The 23,812-nt window shown below is 37.2% G+C and overlaps 1 protein-coding gene and 1 pseudogene across 3 annotated transcripts in view; both read right to left on the minus strand.

The window, feature by feature from the left end:
* The window catches only part of PARD3B (par-3 family cell polarity regulator beta), a 977,832-nt gene that overhangs the window by 823,379 nt on the left and 130,641 nt on the right, over positions 1-23,812 (minus strand). For all 3 annotated transcript variants that reach the window (XM_037166016.2, XM_037166014.2, XM_037166017.2), the window contains exon 2: positions 9,603-9,704. In XM_037166016.2, coding sequence (XP_037021911.2) covers positions 9,603-9,704 — 102 coding nt within the window. The remainder of the gene's footprint in view (positions 1-9,602; positions 9,705-23,812) is intronic.
* On the minus strand, positions 21,172-21,332 carry LOC119064396 (uncharacterized; annotated as a pseudogene).

A 23,812-nucleotide genomic window follows, 5' to 3' on the forward strand; every position in this document is an offset into this window, starting at 1 on the left:
TGCTATTGGCCTCTTTTTTTTTGTCCCTTAAATCATGGGATTTCAAGTATTCAAGTGTTTTTCTTCTTTTCTTTCCATAATATCATGTCTTATTTCTTGAGATCTCTCTTATCCTAAAACAGACACACACATACACACCCCATTTCAAAGACTCACCCACTTCCTCTCCATTTTAAGAAACCTAGTGCTAATCATTAAAGAAGAACCAGCTAGTGAACACGTGGACACAAAGGTTGTATCAGGTTCCAGGATCCCGAGTGGCTCTGGGAAAGTGTCCTTGGACTGTAATGTATTCCTTCCCTGCTGTCTGTACGTGGGGGCTGTGATAGCTTTCCTTCTCACCTATTAAATCCCTAAGGGCAGATGCAATCTTCCCTTTGGTAACCTGCGACTTCTTACAATCCCCACCACTGCCCTCCTTCCTGTTAAGAAATGTCCCTTATTTCCTGAACACCGCGTTGGATGACGAGAAGTGACGACTGTTCTCTTCACATAAGCACCTCCTTCCTTCCAAACCTCTCTCAGAGCTCCCTCTCCTGGGTCGGTGTTCTTACACCAGAGTAATTCCTCCTGGACAAACAAGTGAATGTTTCCTTAAATCCCTCAGGATTTCTGCTGCAAGGGGTAAGGACAAAAGAGCTGTATTTGCTTGGCACATCGGAGTTCAAAGTGTCACTATATACTTAATCTCATTTGATCCTCCTCCAGACCCAGCGTGGTCAGTAGGGCAGAGGTGGCTGATTTTACAAATGAGGAAACTGAAGTTGAAAGAGGTTAGAACAATAACCAGAAAAAAAAACTAGATTCAAACTGCCAAAGCCCCATGCTCTGCTATACCACACACTACAATATTCCTTTAGTGAGGCTGGGTTTAGCTAGACATTAGGTAGATGCTATCTGATTTAAATGATACACACCTAGGCATTGATGACGGATGCCCCATTAGCATCCAGAGGCATTTGCCTTTTTCAAAGAATATATTTTATAACTTACATAGCTTTCTATTTGGTGTAATTTGAGGTGCTTTAATGAAACTGCCACTTATAAGTTATACAAATAAAAACTAGATGTATTTAAAAAACAGTGGCCCCATGCCTCTCGGGCACAGACACACCTATACAGATTGGTTTGAACGAAGTTACTGTGATGGAGCACGTTGAAGAGTCGGGTCCAATAACATGACATATGGTGACAGGCATGCAGTACCAGTGAGAATGTCCACTGTTTTCTTTTTGAGGATTACACTTTCAGCTCTAAGCAAAGCATTATTGTAACCTCCAGTTGGATTGTCTTTTTCCCTCCAACCAAACTTCAAGTTTACACACATATCAAACATTTTCTTACATTCGTCTCTTCACTGTACTCAAAAGCCTTGCTAAAATCACAGGCAGCATCAAGCCTGATATGTCCTTCCCAGCCCTGTGTGGAAACTCTGCACCCCACATGTGCACAATGAGCACCCACACTTCCCACATGCACAGGTCTGTGCACGGACCCCTTCCCCACTCTGTCTACAGCTGCCAACCTGCTAAGTTGCAGGAGGCACCAGGGAGAACGTATCTGACAGGGCCATCATCTGGACCACTCTGGTTTAAGTCACTATCTCCCAGCACCATTTGTCTTTGCCACAGTAAGGTCACAAAGGCATTGATTCAAAAGTGCCCCTCTGGGGTTGGAACGTGCCCACAAACTGCCTCCTACTGAAATATTTAAAAGAGATAACGCCATGTGGTGACAGAAAAAGAAGGACTAGGAGAAATCTTTCATTCTAGTTCCAACTCTATCACTATCTAGAATTAAATATATCTACTAAACACTAAAGCACAGGCAAGAAATCCAGGAATTAAAAATATCTTAAAAGACCATTCCAATTGTAAAGGAGCATATAATTCATTTGGGGCTACAAAACTAAGACTCGACTTACCCCGTGATAAAAATTATTACAATTTCTTAAGTTGGCAATTGACAATGTTATTAGGCAATTGTATTTTTTTAAAGACTACTTAATGATTTCTACAAAATTACAGAGCACAGAGAATTCACTTAGAATTGGTATGGTCGACAAACATTGGTTGGAAAAAAATGCAATCTGACCTGGATCTTAAAAGATCAGTAAGAATTGAACAGCAGGAATAAATATATTTCACATGGATATAATACTTTTATTTCCATTGTACTTTCACATACAACTTCTCACCTTTCCTGATGACACTGTGAAAAAGACATCACTTAACACTCTCATTTATCAAGGAAGAAACTGGAGTTTAGTGTGGTTAAATGGCTTATTCAATCATGAAAATGCACACACATATATGCATCCATTCATTCAACTCCACTCTACAACTATCTGAACAGTTACAAAGTGCCGGGCCCTGCTGCAGATACCAAGACACAGCAATGAAGAAAACAAAGGCCTGCTCTTCATGAGGTTTACATTCTGTAACATAAAGAATGAATCTTGGGTAGTCAGGGAGAAGGAATAGGGACACTCTAGACGAGTGAAACATTAAGAAAGGTATGGAGCAAGAAAGCTATGGAGCAAGAAAGCACACAGCACATTAGAGAATGGCCAGACAGTAGTTTTATTACGATTGAGGTTAGAGAAGTATGAGGTTAGGAAAGATAGTTTGGGGGCACTCTTGGGCCTTTGAATATAATGTATAGATAAGAAGTTTAGACTTGACTAAGTATACATTGCATAAAAATGGTGTTACACCATCTTTGTTACACCTTAACAACTTAAGCGTTACTTTAGGAAGAAGGTAATCTATACTGATAACAGTAGTATGTTAATTGTACTTAACACACACTGCTGACTTACTGCAGGCTAGATACCCTCCTGAACACTTTCCATGTATTAACTTATAAAACTGGTACTATCTTTAGTTCCAACTGTCCATGAGGGAACTAAGGACACACACATAGCCGAGCCAAGAAATGAACTGCCTTTGCTGCAGAGAACCCAGACTGCCAGCCCTCTGCTTGCACTCATGCCACAGAACATTGCTGGATAAGGAGGGAGCTAAAGGGAAGCCCACCAGTTCCTTCCCAATTCCATAGCCCTACCTTAGATTTTACGGATTTTAATTTGATAGCTGTAGAAATACAATGAGGGGAATAGACACATGAGAAAGGTTAAAGGAAAGAATGATTTGTTTAGTACATAACTAAATTTTTAAAACAAGTGCGTGTTGAACCTTGGAAGACTACGAGATGACATTCTTATCTATAGAAATAAGGTCATCGAGGAACATGTATACGAGACACATGGAGAAAGCCAACCGGGGGGGGGAGGGGTTGTTAGGACTGATGATGGGAGGTGGGGGTGGGTGAGGTGGGTAGAGTGATGGAAGGAAAATGGAGACAACTGTACTTGAACAATAAAAATAAATAAATAAAATATAACAACAAAAAGCTTTTAAAAAGAAATAAGGAAGTCAAATGCAGGAAGCCAACATGGAGGGAGGAAACTGAGTAGTTTTCATCTGCACCAGATGGTATCAGCCTTCTAGGGGGGAAATGCAGAAATGGACTCAGGAAAGACATCAGCTGGAAGTATGGCGCCCTTTAAGCTTTTCTTGGTTTCAAGCTCTTGAAAGATGATGGGCTTAGGCTCCATGATTGCTGAGGTCTCTCTGGATCTATGATTCTATAACTGTGTAATGCTAAAAGCAAAGAATGTTTTTTTAAAGTTCGAGATGAAATTTTTTGGCTAAGGTAATATCTTTGTTCTTTACTCACTTCTACATTTATTTCTGAAACACTTAGCACACTTTGTCTCAAATATCATTTCAAAACTTCAACACCTGTAAACCAAAGAAGAAACTTCAGAAGAAAAAACCTAAAACCCCATATTCTTAGTTGTTAAAAATCAAGGGTTTAAAATAGGTGTTTCCCCTTGAAATGGGAGTCTTACTGACAAAATGAGAACTAAAAAATGGGGTAATTAATTCAGAACCTCTCTTTTTTAAGGAATCTTACTTAATTTAGCATACCCTGCCCTCAGAAAAACACAATATATCTCATTGTTTAACTACACACTGAAAGTGTTACAGTATCTACTTCATCACAACCAGCCATTAACCTTTCAACTAGTGAATAGCACGATGAGAAATCTGCACCAAAAGAAGGGGTTTTATAAATGCAATGACTTAGCATTAGACCTAAAAAAAACTCACAAAAGCATAGGTAACTATCAGTAGAGTTGGTGACCATGAAGACATGAACACTACTGGTTGAAATATAAAGTAGGCTTTTACCATCCACGACTGAGTCTGTGCATTTTACTAAAAATATCGTGAAAATTAATTTAGAAGGAAATAGAACTACATACACGATCACATTCAGGGAGTAGCTCCTGCGAGCTGGTTTCTAGGTAGCTGCTCACTCCACTAGAGGGCAACAGAGTGTGCTCTGAAAGCGACTTGGGCTTAAGCCTGGTGTCTGGTTTTAGGTCACAGTTCATTCAATGTGCAAACCGGCCTCTGCTTCAAATCCACATGTGATCCATGAATGTTTCTTATATCACCAAACACTATATTCTGATGAAAGCATTCTTATTCTAATGTTAAATTCAATCATATTGGCATTTTGATTTGCTGGTGACATACAAATCCAAATGTTTTATCATAACAATGAAGAATCCTCCCATAAAACTATTAATTAAAACAATTTAACAAATGTAATGAAGGTTTTTAAAAACAGACTGTGCTGTAAAATAGTTTGATGTTTTAATACTTAAATTTAAAACATTAACAGTTAAATCAAAACACAGGTAAAAAAATACACTAAGAACACTACCATAATATTATTAATAAAACAGCTAACATTTGAGCACTTACTATGTACCATACTATACTTAAGAAAAACTTAACTACCTTAAGTTTTCTTACACTAACCCTATAAGATAAAAACTAACATTCTCTCCATTTTACAAATGGGAAACTCGAGGCTAATAGAAATGAAGAAACTTGGCCAAGGACACATAACTAAAAAGGAATAAAGCTGAACTGAGACTTTAATACTTGAGTACCGGATATCACACACGACCCAGGAAGCCAGCTCACCCTCTCGAAGTCAATCTACACTAGCTGGAGTCCAGGAGATTTTGGCATCTCTCCAAAATAAACTCTGATGACAGTTGAAGTTTTGTGAAAAATAGAGACATTCTCCCACTGTACTTTCCCACATAATACAGTTTTCCTTTTGTATATTTAGTTAAACCATGGCAGTAATCCAATTTACATAATACAAGTTTTATACTCTGGTATTTCAGTATTATATTGCAATTGTCTTCTACAACCAAGTCCAAATGATATAATGACAATTCACAAGGAAAACAATCATTGAAAAAGTTCAATATTCAAATGTTCTCACAATCAGAAATTAGCAATTAGTGAACAATAAACTTGCAGTGGCTTTTTAATCATTAATCTTTAGACTTCTTAGAGCTGTTACATATTGCAATGACAGACTGATAAAGGAATGTCACTGGCTCCTGGGTGTGGCACTGAAATGACTTCTACACAATGCAGGGCAACAGCATAACGTTCCAGTTTCACAGAGCGAGGGCTCAGCCAATGAACTGAGGATCAATTTGTGATAGACTTTGGAAGGAATGCACATAGCAATCAAATAATCTGAAGATATATACCCCATTGTACAAGATCTAAAAAGCCCAAAGAGTATGAAACCTGAGAAAGTCACTTTAAATGTTTAAAATTGGGTAAGGAACAGTGTATAAGTATCCTATTGCTGCTATGATAAATTACCACAAATACAGTGCCTTTGAACAATGCAAATTTAACTTACAATTCTGGAGGAGAGAAGTCTGAAATGATTCTCCACAGTCTGACATCAAGGGGTCAGCAGCACTGTGTTCCTCCTAATGGCTCTACGGGAGAGTTAATTCGCTTGCTTTTTTTCCAGCTTCTAGAAGCTGACTGCATTCTTTGTCTACATTTTCAAAGCCAGCACTGGACAGTCCACTTTTTCTCACACTGCATCTCTCTAATATGAAATCTCCTGCCTTTCTCTTTCATTTATAAGGACCCTTGTGATTACACCGGGATCACCCAAACAATCCAGACTAACCTCTCCATTCTAAGGCCCTTAATTATTTTTGCAGAGACCCTTTTGCCATGAATTCTGGGGATTAGCATGAAGATGTCTTTGGAGGCTATTATTCTGCCTCCTACAGACAGCACAGTACATGATTTGTGCACATTCTGCAATCTATCTGAAAAGTAGTTACTAGAATATAGCATTTATTTATTTGTGTCACTTCTGCAACAAATATAGTCTAGAAATCCCACTTGAAATTAAACTGAACCTGAATTGAGTAATCTGTGACCTGAAAAAGGGGATGCAGCAAGAGAAAGCAATGGAGGTAAAACTGGCAAGCATTTATAGGAAATTAGATGCAGGCTTCAGGCAAAGACAGTTGAAGCCAACTATATATGCATGACACACTAATTCTGAATTGATTTTGCTATATTCCATAGTTCTGTAATCTTTTCTCAACAATCAGGTAACTGTATAAAAATAAATTTTTGATTACTTATGATTGATGAATTTTCATAATTAGAAATTATAGATACAAACATGCAACACACTGCTTGACACATTGAAGAAGAACCAAATAGAGTGTTGAAATTTAAATTCTAGGCTCCAGAGTCTGATTCTGCTGATTACTATACCTGTGTGGTCTTCAAGTCACTTACAACTTCTGTGGCTTTTCTCAGAAATTAAAAATAGGAGTAATATATGGCTCCTGCCCACAGCGTTGCTCTAAAATAGAATATGTAAGTGCAAAGACATTCCAGGCTACTGTTAGTGCTCAATAAAATATTAAGTAGTTGTTATTAGGTGAAATAAGGCAGTAGCCTTGGGCAGTCAAAGAAGAGACATTAATGAAAAGCTGAAAGTTCTTAGATATTTATCCCAAAAAACTTGAATCACCAGACTGATAACATAAAGCTGAAGAATTCTGAGAATGGCTGTCCCAACTGGATCATTATTAAGCATTGTCACAAATCTTATACAACTACCATTTTTCATAAGATACAAAATTCCAAAGCTGCTCCAGCCAAATGAATGAAAGAGGTAAGACCAAAGACAAACACTTCTGGTGCCAAAAGTTCAGAAAGTCATTGCTTTTATTTAGAAAACTGACTGAACTCTATTAACCCCATGTCAGATTTTAAGTAAAATACAATTTAACCTATAATTTTAGTCTTTACAGAAGTGTACTTTATGGCTATAAATGGCCTCAGCCTGGACTACTCTCTAAGTTTCTGCTTTTCCTGCTTCATCCTTTCCAGCTAACCTATCCAAGTTCCTAATGAACATTTCTTACATGTAGTGAGTCCTCTCTAAGAGTTGAGGTGTGTGGGCTCTGGCACCAGGATTATGAGCATCCATCAAGATTGTTCGGGGCTTTCCATCTCTATTCCAAATGCAATAGATTATTAAATAGCCCATTTGAAAACAGGTGAGTTGTAATTTTATCTAAGCTCAATGTCTCCAAGGCTCTTGGGTGAATTTCATATGTCATTAAACATCCAGAAGGATCATTTATACTTACTTCTTAATCTAAAAGGAGAAAAAGTAAGGTGGAATAAAGTCTGGCAGAACCTTCTTTCCACACTAGACATATGAACTACGAGAAAATCTGAAGAGTGCTGAGAGGATGTGAGGAAAAACAATCAGTGATGCTCTCTTTGTCACTTAAATTTTTTTAAAAAAGAGATAGGAGTACAGTATTTTCTGGCAATATCAAAAGTATAAATTCCATGAACTCTGCAGAACAATACAAGCTAGGCTTCATGGAAGAGAGAAAAGTACATTATGGGAATGGCGAAATATCAACCCAAAGAGCACTAATCCTTTGCTAGGATTTTAACTAATTATCTCACCTTTCCACCTTATTCAGTAGTGAGTCCCATCACACACAATGATGCTGTTTCTGACTCTAAGGTAATTAAAAAGAATTCTCTAAAAGGAAGAGCTCTGCAGAACAAACTATTTCCCTGGGTATTGTTCATGGAAACAACCTTTTAACGAGGTCTTGGGTGAGCTGAGGTGAGGCATTTTCTTCAGCTCTTCCTAAACTGGCCACTTTTTGGCTTTTCATGTCAGTACCCTGGATATCAGTGAACCTTGAGAAAGGAAGCACTTCTTTATTAACAACCCGAGTGCCCGGTGTATTTCAAAGGAAGAAGATGGGTGTGGAGAAGCAGCAGAAAGTGAAACAGTGAAATACAGAAGTCAAAGTTCTCCTTTAAAGTTATGAACATAATCAATATGTTATTATTCACAGTGAGACCAAACAATAAAAAAGAAGTATGCATTAAAACCACGTAAAACCAGAGTCAATTGTAGAGAATAAAGCCTTCTTTTCCACTCATTAATTTAATAAGTGTTCTTTGAGAATTGAGTTTGGATAAGATATTGTGCCAGATGTTATTAACACAAGGAACATAAAAGAAATAAAAATATCTTGGTTCATGTCCTCTAGGAGCTTACACTCTAGGGTGATAAGTCCCTTATAAAGTGGCTAATTGCAATGCAAGGCAAACCAAACCAGGATCGGGCCCCAACAGGAAATAGGAAAAATAAGTGGGCAGGATGTCTGCAAAGACTAATTAAATTTGAAAAGCCCAAAAAGATCTTATGGAAAAAAATGTAAATTTTACCTAAGTTCAATAAATCACTAATTTACATTCCAGTCCAGCTGGTTCACACACACGTACCCATGCACCCATACCTGATACTGCAAAAAACAATGCAGAGAAGTGTGTTTATAGGTAGAAATTGGCCTAATGCTCACAGCACAAAGGGTACACAGTAGAAACTCTGATGCAACGATCGTGCAGGGACAGCTGTAGTTCAGTTCTGAAGGACACATTAACCACTGTTAAGAGGCGCTTAGCACATGAGTAGTAATAAACAATGCCCCAACATCAATAATCCAGTTTAATGCAAAGGAACACTTTATACCTTTTTAAGTTTGGCCTCAGAGGGAAAAATCCCACTAAAACAAGATATTTGCAACAGGATTATTCCCAAGCAGGTGGCAAAACATGTTCAAACTTTTCCTTGGAATATTCAATTCAGTGTTTTACTTTAGCAATGAAAACAAAATTATCACAAAGATAGCTGCAGGCAATTACTTTAAGAAAAGTCTTCACCATAGTCATTACGAGGCTTTCCTCCCCATTTTATTCTCTACTTTGAAACATGTTCAAATCTCAGGCATAAGTTGAATATTTAGCAAGGGCTAAGAGTAAACTCCAGAGACATCAATAACGGTGAAACTCCGACAGCCTCGGAGCCTGACACTAATTTACTGAGACGTATCAGGAACTCTTGGGAATGAAGTGTCTGCTAATTAGGCTACCATGAACAGATTCCCAAAGTTTGACAAAGTTTTTCCAAACACCTGATGGAGAACTTTGATTTATGGGCTATCCAGGTGAAACCTGAACAGATGGCATCTTTCAATAATAACTGACGCATGAGTTTGTTAAGGATCTCAACCCCTGGAAAAACACATAGCTCTACAGAGGAAAACAGAAAGGAATATTTTTAGAGTCATCTACCTTATCTTTGTCTTCCACAACATCTGCCAAGATGTCATCTGGATCCAGAATCCCTCCATCTGTGTACTCTAAGTGATGGATCTTCACCCAGTAGCCAGGATCCTGCAGAACCAGCAACAAGTCTCATGACTCAGGCTTTTCACATAAGTAATACACATTTTAATTTAAAAGAAATAAACTGGCTCATTAAAAATACGCTCCAGTAATAAAAATGTTTAAATGCCAAAATCGAAAGTTAGGTATTTACTTCAATAAATATTCAGCATTTTATCCTGTTTAATGTGAATAAGTAAATCAAAGTGTGTGTGTGTGTGTGTGTATATATACACACACACACACACACACACACACACATACACACACACATACACATTTCATGGAGATTCTTTTATAAATTACAATTTAGGTAATCCGAAGAATACTCTGGAAAAAAGAGATCTGCTTGAGGGTACTTTCTGAAACTGAGGATTGGAAGTTCAACGGAGATCCCAAAGCTGCAGAGCAAGAAAAATCAAAAGGCAGAGATCTGGGCGCGGCAATCTTGATCGCTTTGGAACATACGAATGAGGCGGGGCAACCATCAACCCTGTGCCTATTTGGAGCACCACGCTCTCTGCATGTCCTCAGCTCTAAGACTTGCAGTGAGACTGGGAGGAAGGTCTCCTCTGGGTTCCATGTGCTGTAGTGCAACAGCAGCTCAACCTGTGTCAGAGCTGAAACGGGGATTCACTCAACTGGGGCAGATTTAGGAGATTTCCAAGTATTGTTTTTAAAAACAACTGCTTATGAGTGTAAAGCTTAAGGAGATAATTGTTTTCTCAACTTGATATATGGCTAGATATACTGATACTACAGCTTAGAATTAAATAATGTAGTTCATTCAGTTACTTATGCACTTCCCATTTCTAGAAAAGGTATGAAAGTGAAGCATTATACTAATGAGACAGGAACATGAACCAATAAAAAAAATTAGTAAACTTTTTACCGGAAGAGCAAAGCTATAATCAATTTGGTTCTGTGATTCTTAGAAAGCCTCTTAAACTGGGAAACTTTTGAGCTATAAATCACTCAGTTTCCAATAAAAGGATACCAGTTTGGGAAAAGAAATGAAAATTCTAGGATAAAGCTCTCAACCTTTACTACATAAATCTCTATAAAGTATTAAGAACTAATATTACCCACAGAATCCAAGTGCAATTCTACAAAAACTAATAGAAACAAGATGAGGTTGTCACACAGCCTCCTCTTTAAATGTCCTGTACTATTAAATAATGTCAAGTGCATACCATTAAATAATAATTCTTGTAAAGCATCTATGCAAAAGGCTACTGAAATGTGGCCCAAATACATAGCTTTTCAGGAATCAGACTTGATAAAGTAATGGGCTTTAAAAATTCAAAGGAATTCTCCTTAGCTAAGCTTTTGACATTTCAAAATTAAGTTTTCTATAGAGTATCTTAAGAGATGTTCCAAGCACAATAAAAGGTATTCCGTCTGCTTCTAATAGTAGGCTTTTAGGTGGAAACACTAATGATTTATTAGGAAATTTTGTCTGATTCTATTGCCCAGATACAGACCACAAAGATGTGAGCAATGATTATACAACAAGGTAAGAAAAAGCAAAAGATACCCCTCAATCAGAATCTGTAATTAGAGATCTTTACCAACTCAAGGTGATTGTGTTATAAAAGGTGAGCTAATGACAGACAATAGGCTAGGTCCTAAACAGGGAGAACACGGGGGTATACAATGGCCACTAGACCATGCAGAAAACAGAGCAAGAAATAATTCCCCCAGTAATCTTTCAGATCTGAATCTTTTTGCTATGGCCATGCCACAAGCAACACACTTCTCCAAACTACCCAGGACTTCTGGTTTAAATCTATGGAGTATTACATAACCCTACTAAAAATAGCCTTCTTACAAAAGGAGTTGAATTTAATTAATTTCTATTAACTTCCACTGAGTTAGTTTTTGATATATTACAGGACTGGAGATAAAAATCTGTTGATTCTAAACATGTTTATAATAGATGATGTATTCTAAAAAGTTTGCTTTCTTATATTCAATTACTTAAAAGTTGGTATCTATTAAGTTGTCTACTTTTTTCTCAGGTTCAGTTTGTAGAAGCAAATTTCATCAACTAAGACTAAAGTAAACAATTACCCCTCAAAGACAACAGTACAATTTAAGGTATACATCTTCCTGCCTAGAAGTGGAATCAGAGAGATGAAAACCAAAGGCTGATTTAAAATATGGAAATCAAGCAACAGCAAGGGAAAGGATCTGATCAGTGGCAACGGGAGCAGCAGACAAGTAGTAGCAGCAAGGTGGGGTTGTCAAGTCACATGACTTCTCTCCCTCCCACAAACCTGTGGGATCTAGGATGTTCTGGAAAATGAAGCACGGGAATTGAAACTAAGACATTCTTTCCCCTTGATTTAAAAGAGTACAGAAGTTAAAAGTTTTACAGAATTAAGGAAAGGGATAAAAGTAATTTGATATATTTTGGAATCACATATTCAGCACCCCCAAAAAGGTTTTTAAGTGAAATACATGCTGATGGAATATAAAAAAGACTGGGCCACTTTCATTTGCCCCATTCCATATTGATATTGCATTTCATTCATGACAAAGAAGGAAAGGCTAATTGTGATCAGACATCTAATCCTGCACAAAAACAGAAGCTATATGAAAGGAGTATCAGTTTATATTTTACACATCCAATACAGGTAAACCAACAAACACAGTACACACCAACTGTGCTTGTTGTACCCACGGCATTTGGGCCACGGTGCGGTAGACCACTATAGAAATATACACAGAGCACTAACAGCCAACGGCTACCACAAGACCATAAATTCACCCTGACTCCTTTCTGCATGTAAAAATTTCAGCCATTACCCTGCAGTCAACATTTTGCATTTCATTTGCTTGCTTTTATTACCATCAGGAATAAAACTGATCAAACATGAAAAGATGTTCACATACGTGTCATGGTTCACACAATCACTTGGAAAAATATACTATATTTTTTCATGATTGTGACACTTAATCTACTTTTAGATTGTAAAAATATCTAACACATATAACTTTAAAATTATTTTGAAAATGTCTCTCGTATATGCGCAATGAAATAAATCTTATCACACTCCTAGGATCATTAAAGTATTGAAAAATCACATAATATACATTATGTTTTCTCCACTTCTGGTAGTATATTATCTGTTCTTTTAAAATAATGCATGGTTAACTTAAACACTACTAGAATTTTAAAATAGTCTCCAAGGGTGAACTGATACAGGAAACTAAAACACATGCATTATGGGAAGAAGACAATTATGGGGTACTTTTAATGATCAATGTCAACGTTGTTCCAAAGAGGCACTGTTATTAACAGCAACAGATGTTTGTTCACTGTAGGTAGATGACATGAAATTTGCCCCTATAACTCAGAAAATTTATATTAGCCACAGTTCTGAAGAACAACAATTTTCCATTTCCAATACCCGGAGGAGTAAACTAGCAAGCCAGATACTAAAATGCTGTGACTACCAAGCAACAAGATTATGTCAATAATCAAAAGAGGGAAAATGTAGATGTTTCTAAGTAAAATGCCTGTTGTCCAACAAGAGGAAAATACCCTGCAATGGTGGCAAAGCCGAAATGAGAGGAAATCTCTGCAAAGAAAAGCCAATGTCCGGAGAAGGGCTGTGTTTATCAGTGGTGATAATTACAGTGCTCAATAACATAACTAGTTTTTGGGGCTTCATATTTTCACAAGAAAATCTTAACCACTGGAAAATAAGAACAATTGTAAAATGAAAGTTAATGGAAAATCAGAGTTTTCCTTGTAGAATTTAACTCTGTGAATTTGGTGCAATATAGCCAGAAAATAAGATTTTAACATTTCCATCATTATCTACATCATCATAATCATCATAATAGCATGTAATTTGTTTCACTACCTACTGTAGGCCAGGGCATCTATCAGGTACTGCATGTTTTATATGATTAACTCATTTATCATCAAACAGACCCATGCAGTGGTCACCAATCCATGTTAGAAGTGAGAAAAGCAAGGCACGGGCAGGTAAATTAACTTACTCAAGGTCAGATGCTTAATAAACAGCAGAGACAAAGGTGCATTTTTTAACAAAGAAAAAAAATTAGATGAAAGAACTTAACAAAAAGAACCATTATTTAAGGATAAGGCAGGGGATCATATCCATTACTATCACTACTTAACTATATGGATCCAGGCAAATCATTCCTCTTGGCCTCAATGGCTTCATCATTAGTGATCCTAAAGGACCTATGGCCTTCTGCACAATGTACCACAGAGAGTTGAAAGATAGAGGACACAGGAGTGCCACAGTGGAAAACTGTAAAGTCTTTGCGTAAGTTTGTCTAGTGTTTCACAAGTGAGGGAAGGTTCCAAATGTAAATCCTCAAAATCATGAAATCAAATATTTGATCAGCAATAAAAAGAAGATTTTCCTGCACAGGAAGAAGTTGGGTCATTAGAACTTATGTAGAGAATTACGGAGTTGTGTATGCATGCACATTCTAACTACTTCTATCATCATCCTTTGAAGTTATTCTCCCCTCTGTGCAAGACCAGAAGAGAATCAGATGCCTCAGAATGCACCCAGGGCAGACACAGTGGCCAGTGCAGGAGTGGAGACTGGGGCAGGCAGGGGACAGCAATGACACCAAGCACAGACGGAGTAGGGCAAAATAAGGAGTTCCAGAAAGTGGTGCAGGAACAAAGACTAACAGAGCAACACTGACACGTGAAAAGGACGAATTAAGCCAGAAAAGCCACAAATGAATATCGAGTTTATTATGAGCTACTCCGATCTTCAGAATGTGCCTCTGCCTTCCTGAAATAGATCAACCAAGAGCAAACTTGAGAAAAGACTAGGAGAGGAAGGTGAGGCGATGCCACTTTAACCAAGTATGTTCCCAGAGAATTCAGGGAAACTAAAAGGGACCAAGAGGTTTAATGCTGGCTTGAAACTAATACCTAGAGAGTTCAAAAACAGAACTATAAATCTCTACTTCTAGCTTTAAAAATCTATAATCTAACATCAGGAAAAAGACACTTTAAGAAATATTACTAAAAGTAAAGGGGGTATCACATAATGACAAAAAAGTCTAACAGAAAAAAATTTCACTCTAAATTTGTATGTACCTGATAGTATAATTTCAATACAGATATACTGCCAAAATGAACAGATTTAAAAAATTCACAATCACAGTGTCAAATTTATGACAGAAAAATAGAAAGCAAAAAATGTCAATGAGACATACATCATCTGAACAACACAATTAACAAAATGACCTAAATTATTTATATTACATGCACACAACCAAAACACTGTACCCTAAAAGATTAGCAAATGCCTTCTTTACAAGTGCACATGAAGTAAACATACGCCAAGTTTTAGAAGTCTAGAATTATTCAGAATATGTTCACTGATTACGGTGGAATCAACTTCAGAAAGGTACCTAGAAATTATCTGCCTGTTTGGAAATCGGAAAACACATTTCTGAATAATCTACAGATTAAAAGCATAAAAATTAGAAAACAGTTCTAACTTAAAAATAATTAAAACAAAAATGTGTGATGTGGCTAAAGCAGTGCTGAATGGTATATTTATGCAAATACTGGCAAAAAAGAAGACCTAAAATCAAGGAACTAGAAAAAGAAGAGCTAGCTAGATGCAGATAAACAAAAGAAAATATAGAGCAAAATTCAATGAAATAAACAAATATAAAACAAATATTTCAAACTTGGTTCTATGAAAGATTTCATAAAATTGATAAATACCTAATCGAATTGGTTGGTCAAAAATAAATAAATAAATTTCCAGCATCAAGAAGGAAAACAACAAGAGATACCATCAAAGATCTTACAGGTCATCAGAGCTATGAAACTGACAATTTACATAAAACAAACAAATTCTTTGAAAAATACAACTCATTGAAACTGGCAATAGCCATGACTGGCATGGCTCTCTTGGTTGAGCACCATCACAAAGAGAAAGGCCCCCTGTTCGAAGTGTGGTCAGAGCACATGCCTGGGCTGCTGGCTGGTTGGGGGGGTGTGCATGAGGGACAACTGAGGGGCAATCAATGATGTTTTTCTTTCTCTCTTTTTCCCTCCTTCCCCATCTCTAAACATAAGTAAGTAAAATATTTTATTATTAAAATAACAATAAAAATAGAAACTATGATAGTACAAAAAGACAATTAAATAAATTGAATATATTACTTATAAGAACCTTTCTCATAAAGAAAGTACCAGGCTCTAGTGGAATACTACTCAGCGATAATAAAGAAGACAATCTCATCCTCTGGGGCAGCATGGATGGACCTGGAGAGCCTTATGCTAAGTGAAATAAGCCAGTTGGAGAAAGACAAATAGTGATGAACGAAATAAACTAACAAAGTAGAAATAGACTCCTAGAGAACAGACCGAGAGCTGTCAGAGAGCAGTGCACTAAGGTTGTGTCACCCAAGCAGAGAGCATGGGTGTTGTGGGGCTAAATAAAATAGGTGAAGGAACTCAGAAAAAAAAAAAAACAGACAAGGAACAGTATGGTGCATAGTGATTACCAGAGGGAAAGTGGGGAGGGGGAGGCAGAGGGGGTGTAAGGGGCATAAATGCTGATGGAAGGGGACTGGACCTAAGGTGGTAAACACACAAGACAATGTACAGTTAATGCATTGTAGAATTGTACACCTGAAACCTATATGATTTTATTAACCAATGTCAATCCAATATGTTCAGTAAAAGTAAAAAATATATATAGTAAATAAAATAAATAAGAAAGAAAATACCAGGCTCTGATTACTTTGTAGTTAAAATGTTCCTAATGTTTAAGGAAGACATAGCGTTTATCTTATGCAAATACTTCTAGAAACTAAACAAAGGGGAAAATCCTCCCATCTCTTCTTACAAGAACAGCATAATATTAATACCACACCTTACAAGGACAAGAAAAACTATAAAAATTACAAAAACCTGCATGCGATACACATGCAAAATCTTAGATTTATCTAATTCAGTGATATGTACAAAGGATAATACACCATGACCAAGCAGAATTTATTCCAGTAATGCAGGAATGGTTTAAAATTCAAAAGTCAACCAAGGTCACTCACCAAATCAACAGAGGAAAAACAAGCATAAAAATTACATGATCATCAAAGGAGATGAAATACAAGCACTTGAATATTCACCACCAATGCACAATAAAAAGTATCTCAGTAAATAAGAGAAGCCAGTAACAAACAGAAAAATGAAATTTTTAACAGCAATATTCATGATAACATCAAAAATAAATTATTTAGGGATGAGTGTAACAAAATATATAAAACTTCTATATTAAAACATAAAGGATTGGGAAAAATTCCAGAAGAGTTTCATAGGTTGACATTTGTTTTGTGAAGACTGAAGCTCAATATTGTTAAGATGTTAATCTTAGAATTAACTAAGGTTAGGGTTAGGATTGTGGGGACCTGGAGCAACCAGAATTCTCAGATACCGATGATGGGAGTGTAACTTTGTACAATAACTTTGGAAAACTAGTAGTATCTAACAGAAACATCCTACTCTCAAGTATATATTCAGCAAACACAAGTGTATACAATTACCAAAGACCAGCACTAAAATAGTCATAGCAGCATCACTCCTTACACCTACACAGCTGCAAACAAACCAAAGACCCATCACCGCTAGAATGGACACATAATGCAGTGGAATACTAAACATCAACATGAATGAACAAACTACAATACAATGTTCTGCAATAATAGGAGTGAATATACAGCATAATATTAATCAAAACAGCCAAATACAAGAAAAGTACATACTGTGTGTGATGTTGTATAGATAAGCTCAGAAACAAGCAGAATTAATTCATAGCATTAGAAGTCAGGAGACCGGTTACCCCTTGAGGGGAAGAGCAGTGAGTCAAAAGGGGCACACGAGCTTCTGGAGTAACAGTCTGCTCCTTGATGTGTGTTTTGGCTACACTCATTTGAGTACTTTTCTGTGTGTTACACTTTTAAAATGTTTACATGAAAATGAGGAGAACTTTCACTTCAGAAAGTGTGATTTCTTTTTTAAACTGTAATACCTAATAGTTCCCTTCACACATGACATCTTTACGGGTACACAAAATAAAGAACACTAAAAAGCTATTTGAAACAAATTTCTTTAGAAGCATAGGAAGGAATCTTAATGCAAAGGAAAGAAAGGGGCTGTAGAAGTCTCCAAAGCTGGGGAGGCCAGATGATGCCACTAACAGAACAGGGAGCGGACCAACCACATCGCCGACAAGCTCTGAGACCCACGGCGGGGGCTCCAGTGAATCAACAGTGTGACAAGGCTGCTAAAAACGGCACCACCACCTTAAGCTATGATAATGGAAGTACCGTGTACAGAATGGAGCAAGCAATAATCTTGTTCTATACGACAGTGTTCATGCCACATTTAGAGTATTTTTTCAAAATTTAAGAGATGATTATTAACAAACTGAGGAGCACTCATATGGGAGATAGAAGTAAGTTGGCTCATTCATCAAAAGACATCATTGAGGTTTGCTTACATTGAAAAGCAAAAAGGAAAAAAGAAGAACCACAGTTTATAGGACGCTGAGCCCTTGATGTGACCTGGTAGGGCCCAAATTTCTTCCTATTAAAATTATCCCTGTAAATCTCTCAGGGAAACACTGTACTGGAAGTATAACTCTTTTCGATAACTCTGACACTTCTTGTTTTCAACCAGGACTACACTGTCTTTTCACTTATAGTATCAGATAAAGTACCTGGATCACATAGGAGACCATGTTCTGTGAAAACTGCTTATCTTAGACCCTTCCCATCATACTCTGGCCATAAGCTCATGGGAGCTCAGACAACAAAGCTGTAGCAGAGTCTCTCGTTTTGTGCTTCCCCTGGGATACACACTATTGCGCATACAAGTTAAATTAGCTACAATATTCAAATTCTTATCCCACTCTTTTTCTTTGGTTGAGCTTTTATAGGTGAATTTGTGTAAGTTTGAAATGACCACATGAGACTCCCATCAAATGAAAAGGCACAAGAAAGATTTGCTTGTTATCCTGAAAAGTTACATAAACAAAAAAGAAGTAGATTGAAGCTCAACATAAGAAAGATCTTTCAAAAACAGTAGTTTTAAGAGTAGATTAAGTTCTGTGATGAAACAGTGAGTTCTCCATTCCTCGAAGGAGTTAAGCAGAGGCTAGATCGCCATATCTCAAGGATGCTATAGGATGAGGAGAAGGAGAAATGGTACGATCCTGAAAAGCCTTCCAACTCTCAAACCTACAGCACCTGGGACCTACAGAGCTCCTCAGGGCTTTGAACCTGCAGTGAGAAAACCTTCTTCAAAGAAAAAGAATCTCTATCTCATAAGAATACTGTTTTCGGTAGTGAAGCATAGTTCCACAATTACTGTGCATCTCTGAGCAGAAAGTCGATGAGCAAACCACTGTATTTTAAATTTCCTAATTCATCTGATGATACTGGTGTCTTGCTGTGTAACCTAAAAATTCACTAATTTATATACAAATTTAAAAAAAGTCTCCCAAGGTAAAATAATTACTCTGGGAATGGGAAAAAACTGAGAACTTTATATTACTTACATTATTTACACATAGGTTAATTTCTTACTTTAAAACAACTCATCCCCACCACACCTCCCTTCAACCACCAAAAAAAAAAAAAAAAATTGGTGTTTTCAAGCCCTGACCAGTAAATTCTTAAGTTCAAAACCTAGTAGGAATTCATTGTTTCACAGACCATCTATATCAGCCATCCTGTTTTACATGGGAAGAAACAAGAATACATATAGATTAAGCCATAAGGGAGGTAGTTGTTGTTTTATGATATGTAATCCTGAGAGTAATAGCAATATAACAGCACCAACAATTCCAGAAGCAATTTTCTATTTTACCTCATAATCAAAGCTTTGATAAAATTATTCTCTCCTTCTTAAGGAGGAGGAAATATATGTAATCACCAAAATACACATTTTACTGTATAGTTTGCTTATCACTTACTTTCTATTTATTAAATAACTAGATATTAAAAAGAATGTTAATCATGCCATGTCATTTTTCATTAAGCTTCATGAAGTATCTATAGTCTCAGAAGTCTTCTCTATATAAAGAACTTTAAAGGTTAATTTTTCATTCTGGGATTAACCTAAATTTATTGAAAGAAAAAGGTTCAGATATCTAGATTAGAGCTTTAAAAATAAAGGATAGATCTTAATTACTTCAAGCCTACAGCCTACATCATTTTGGTGCAATCTAACTCTTCACCAGAATACATATATTCCCTTTCCCTGTGGATACAAGGGTGAGTTAAATGCAAAAAAGTATAAGCCATATATAAATCTTCAGGATAAAATATACTATGATCTTAAAACCAAAGTTTCATCAGAAAAATTAAATGTTAACTTCTGAAATTCATAAAAATTACACATGTATTTAACTGATGTATCTATTTCAAAAAATTCCCAGTATGACTTTTGAAACATTAAACCGTTATTAATTTAATAATACAAATACAATGCTTCAAATGTAAATTCTGCTTCTCATTCACAGTTTTCAGTGAAATTTTATCATCCAAAGACCTGAGTGCCAAGGTTTTGGAAGCTTGTGTGGTCCAAAGAAATGCACAGCCTTCAACCGAAGAATGGAAGTAGGCATATCTCCAAAGAGAAGGAAGGACAAGATAGAAATGTTTAAATAATGCATTCATTACAGAACCCCAAAAAGCATTTGACTACAAAATGGATTTTAATAAGAATGTAAGAATGCAAATTCCTACAACTCCAGATTTACTTAATGTAGCCAATGAAACAACACTTGCTGCTATGATGCCAGCATCTTTTTAAAGTAACTCCAAAGACTCGCTCCACAGATACTGCCAAGCGTGTGTGCAGCTTTTCATGTATGAATGAAGGAAGAGAATTTAAAGCATTCTAGAGGTAACTACCATGACCTCTAACTCTTTATTCAAACACAAAGTTTTATGCTGCATCACTGAGGAAAGTAAGACACAGAAAAGAGAGTTTTAATTTACATCAGAAGAGGCACTGGTGGCAGTGTTTATAAAAATAAGTTAACTAAAATAAACATAAAGACCTCATCAACTTTATTCCTGCTCACTGTTTACGAGATGGCTTTTCGGTCTAGCAGCAAGAGGAATGATGAATGATTATCTGTCTGATTTTCAGAAGAATTGGGACACCATTGTCTGCTACTGTTAGTTCTGTTTCTCCAGAAGAGTCATTCGGGAGAACAGTCATTCCGGAGAACAGTCATTCCTCCAGAAGGGTACAGATGGATCACAGATAGAGCGAGAGACAGCACAGAAAGCAGAGGAAAGGAAGGAGAAGAGGCTGAGCTCACATATCCCCTGCTCAAAGATGCCCTTCCTGACTCAGTCTGAAGCTGATTATCTTCCCCATTGCTGTATCAAATGTTACATTATTTTATTCAATTGCTTGTTTTTCTTTTTTTACCCAGGTGCCAATACTTGAGGACAGAACCAGTGGACTGGAAACCATGGGCACAGACAATGTGACACTAAGCGGGGCAGGGGGCGGGGTAGGAGTCCTTTCCCTCTGCCTCCATATGTTACAGGGATTGGACCCCACACCCAACCTCCGCCAAGAAGGGGAGGGTTGTTCATATTTATGACTTGTTCTCCCCCAACTAGAATGTGAGTTCCATGATACAGAAGTGTTCTTCACTTTCATATGCCCAGCACCTAAAACTACTTTGGGCATCCATTATAAATTTGTCATATGATTGAAGACAAGGAGAAACAAAAGAGTAATAAAGGAGAAAGTGAAAAGAACTCGTAATACCAAAATAAAAGGTTGAACCACATGACTTAGACCTTTTGATAAAGCCAAGAGCAGTAGAAAGAAAGTAGAAACACTCTGGATTGTGTGCCAATGGCAGTCACCTCTGCAACAAGTATGTTGAATTTTTATAACCATCCAAGTACAAAATGGTGGAGAAAAAACCCCATCCTTGCAACAAATAAAACTTACATTTTCAGTGAGGAGTGAAAACAGTGAGGAGAGATTAACAAACCAAATAAATGATTAAATGAAATGGCATGTTAGAAAGTTGTAGGTGATTTGGGAGAGAAAATAGAATAGGGTGAGGAAGGTGGGGGCTACAGGGAGCTTATATTTTGAAGCGGGGTATTAGGTCAGGTCCTATTGAAAGGATGACATTTGAGCAAAGGTGTGAGGAGGCAAGTCCATGTACGTCTGGAGAATGGGAGTCAGGTCTCCTAACAAAAGGCTGGGCCCTTGGGCAAGTCCGTTCACATCATTCATAAAAAAAGCCAAAGCTCAGAAAAAGGTCCCTTACCCCTTCTGCGGCCGTGGAAGTGCAGAGCTAGTCCACCGGTCAGCTGAACACGCAAGGCACACACGAGAAGATACCGAACGGCAGCAAGCGCCTGTCTAGCCTGTCGAAGAATGCCCTGCCCCCCACCAAGTCAAATGTTTACACCGCCAGCTAAAATTCTACTAGTTTTTCAACATCATTAAACATATTAAAAGTAACTTTTCTTTTAAATAAAAGTATTTCCAGAAATATAGAAGGAGGGCTCTACATGTTACCTGCATCTCAGGTGTTCCCTTCTAAAGTACTCAGGGAAGACATTCCAGGTGCGACTGGGCACGGACAGCATAAAGAAGGTGATCAACTCTACCCCTCGAAATGAAATTATTTAGCTGGGAAAGTGTGAGCATTAAAGTAGGTGAGACTAGGTAGAATTCCAAACGCCACCCCTTACATGAGAACAATGCCATCCACCCTCACCAAACTGTGAGAAATCCACTACATATTCAAACACAGGCACAGATACAGTAGGCACGCAGGTGTTTGCCTCAATGTATTTTCTTTCTTGGTAGCACACCCTTGAATTCTACAACGGCAGAGCCATTTCCTTGTAACTTGTGTACTGCTGTAATTCCAGCATCTGGTACAATTTATCTTTATCACCAATGTACAGTAAACAGTGCCCGTAATTATTACCGTCCTGCAATTCTTCAAAACTGAGGTTTGCTGACAGTGTAGAGGGCAAAAAACCTCCTGGACTTGAGAAATAACAAAGTCAACAAAAGTACACAGAAGATCCGGAAAGAGAAGTATCAGAATGTGAGGCCAGTTTTCCATATGTCAAAATTCTGACCAGGAGGAAACAGTCTTTCTCTCTATGCTGATCATCATGAAATCTGTGTACTTTTGCCTCAAATTATGGTGTCACTATACCATTGTTATACTACTCAGTTGTAAGTATAGTGGGAGGAAAACTACAAGCAGAAATGCCAATTCTGGAGCAGGCAAACAACAACAATAAGAAAAGGATTCAAACTTCATCTTATGAAGTTTCACCTAAATATTTCTAAAATTATTTTAAAAAATCAGAATGTTGAAGAAGAGTTTTCTGAGTATATGACAATATCAGTTATATAAAATTTTATATATTTATACATATATCCACTCACACATACATATTAATATAATATAAAAACTGATATGACTGTAGATCTGTTCTTTACTTTTGCAAGAAAATTAATTTGGTACTTATTTTTTTAAGTTGCAGAAAGAAAGCCCAGGCTAGTGATTCATTTGGTTGGAGCATTGTCCCACACACCAAATGGTTGCAAGTTTGATTCCTGGTCAGGCAACATACCTAAGTTGCAGGTTCAATCCCTAGTTGAGGCACATACCAGAGGCAACAATTTATCTCTCACATCAACATCTGTCTGTCTGTATCTCTCTCTCCCCCCCCTCCATCTCTCTCTCCAAAATCAATAAAACATATGCTTGGATGAGGATTTAAAAAAAGAATGATCAGTTCATGTATACCCCTGGTTATAGTTGTGAATACCATCTCACCCTTTCTTCCTTGGAAATCATCCCCAAACGAGGGCATCTAAATGCAAAACCATACACTCTGTCTTCATGAAACCAGGAGGTACATGCAATTCAAAGCATAATACAAAAGACAGAAAATTGATAAGGAAGTAATGGCATATCAGGGAGGAGGAAGGTCAAACTCAAGTGTCTCCAGATGGAGATAGCTAGCATGAAAAACAAGCCAGTCCACCTGGGAGACATGGAGATAGAGGGCCC

This window comes from Artibeus jamaicensis, unplaced genomic scaffold (genome assembly GCF_021234435.1).
Source record: "Artibeus jamaicensis isolate MK-2021 breed Jamaican fruit bat unplaced genomic scaffold, CSHL_Jam_final contig_1015, whole genome shotgun sequence".
NCBI classification, from domain to species: domain Eukaryota; kingdom Metazoa; phylum Chordata; class Mammalia; order Chiroptera; family Phyllostomidae; genus Artibeus; species Artibeus jamaicensis.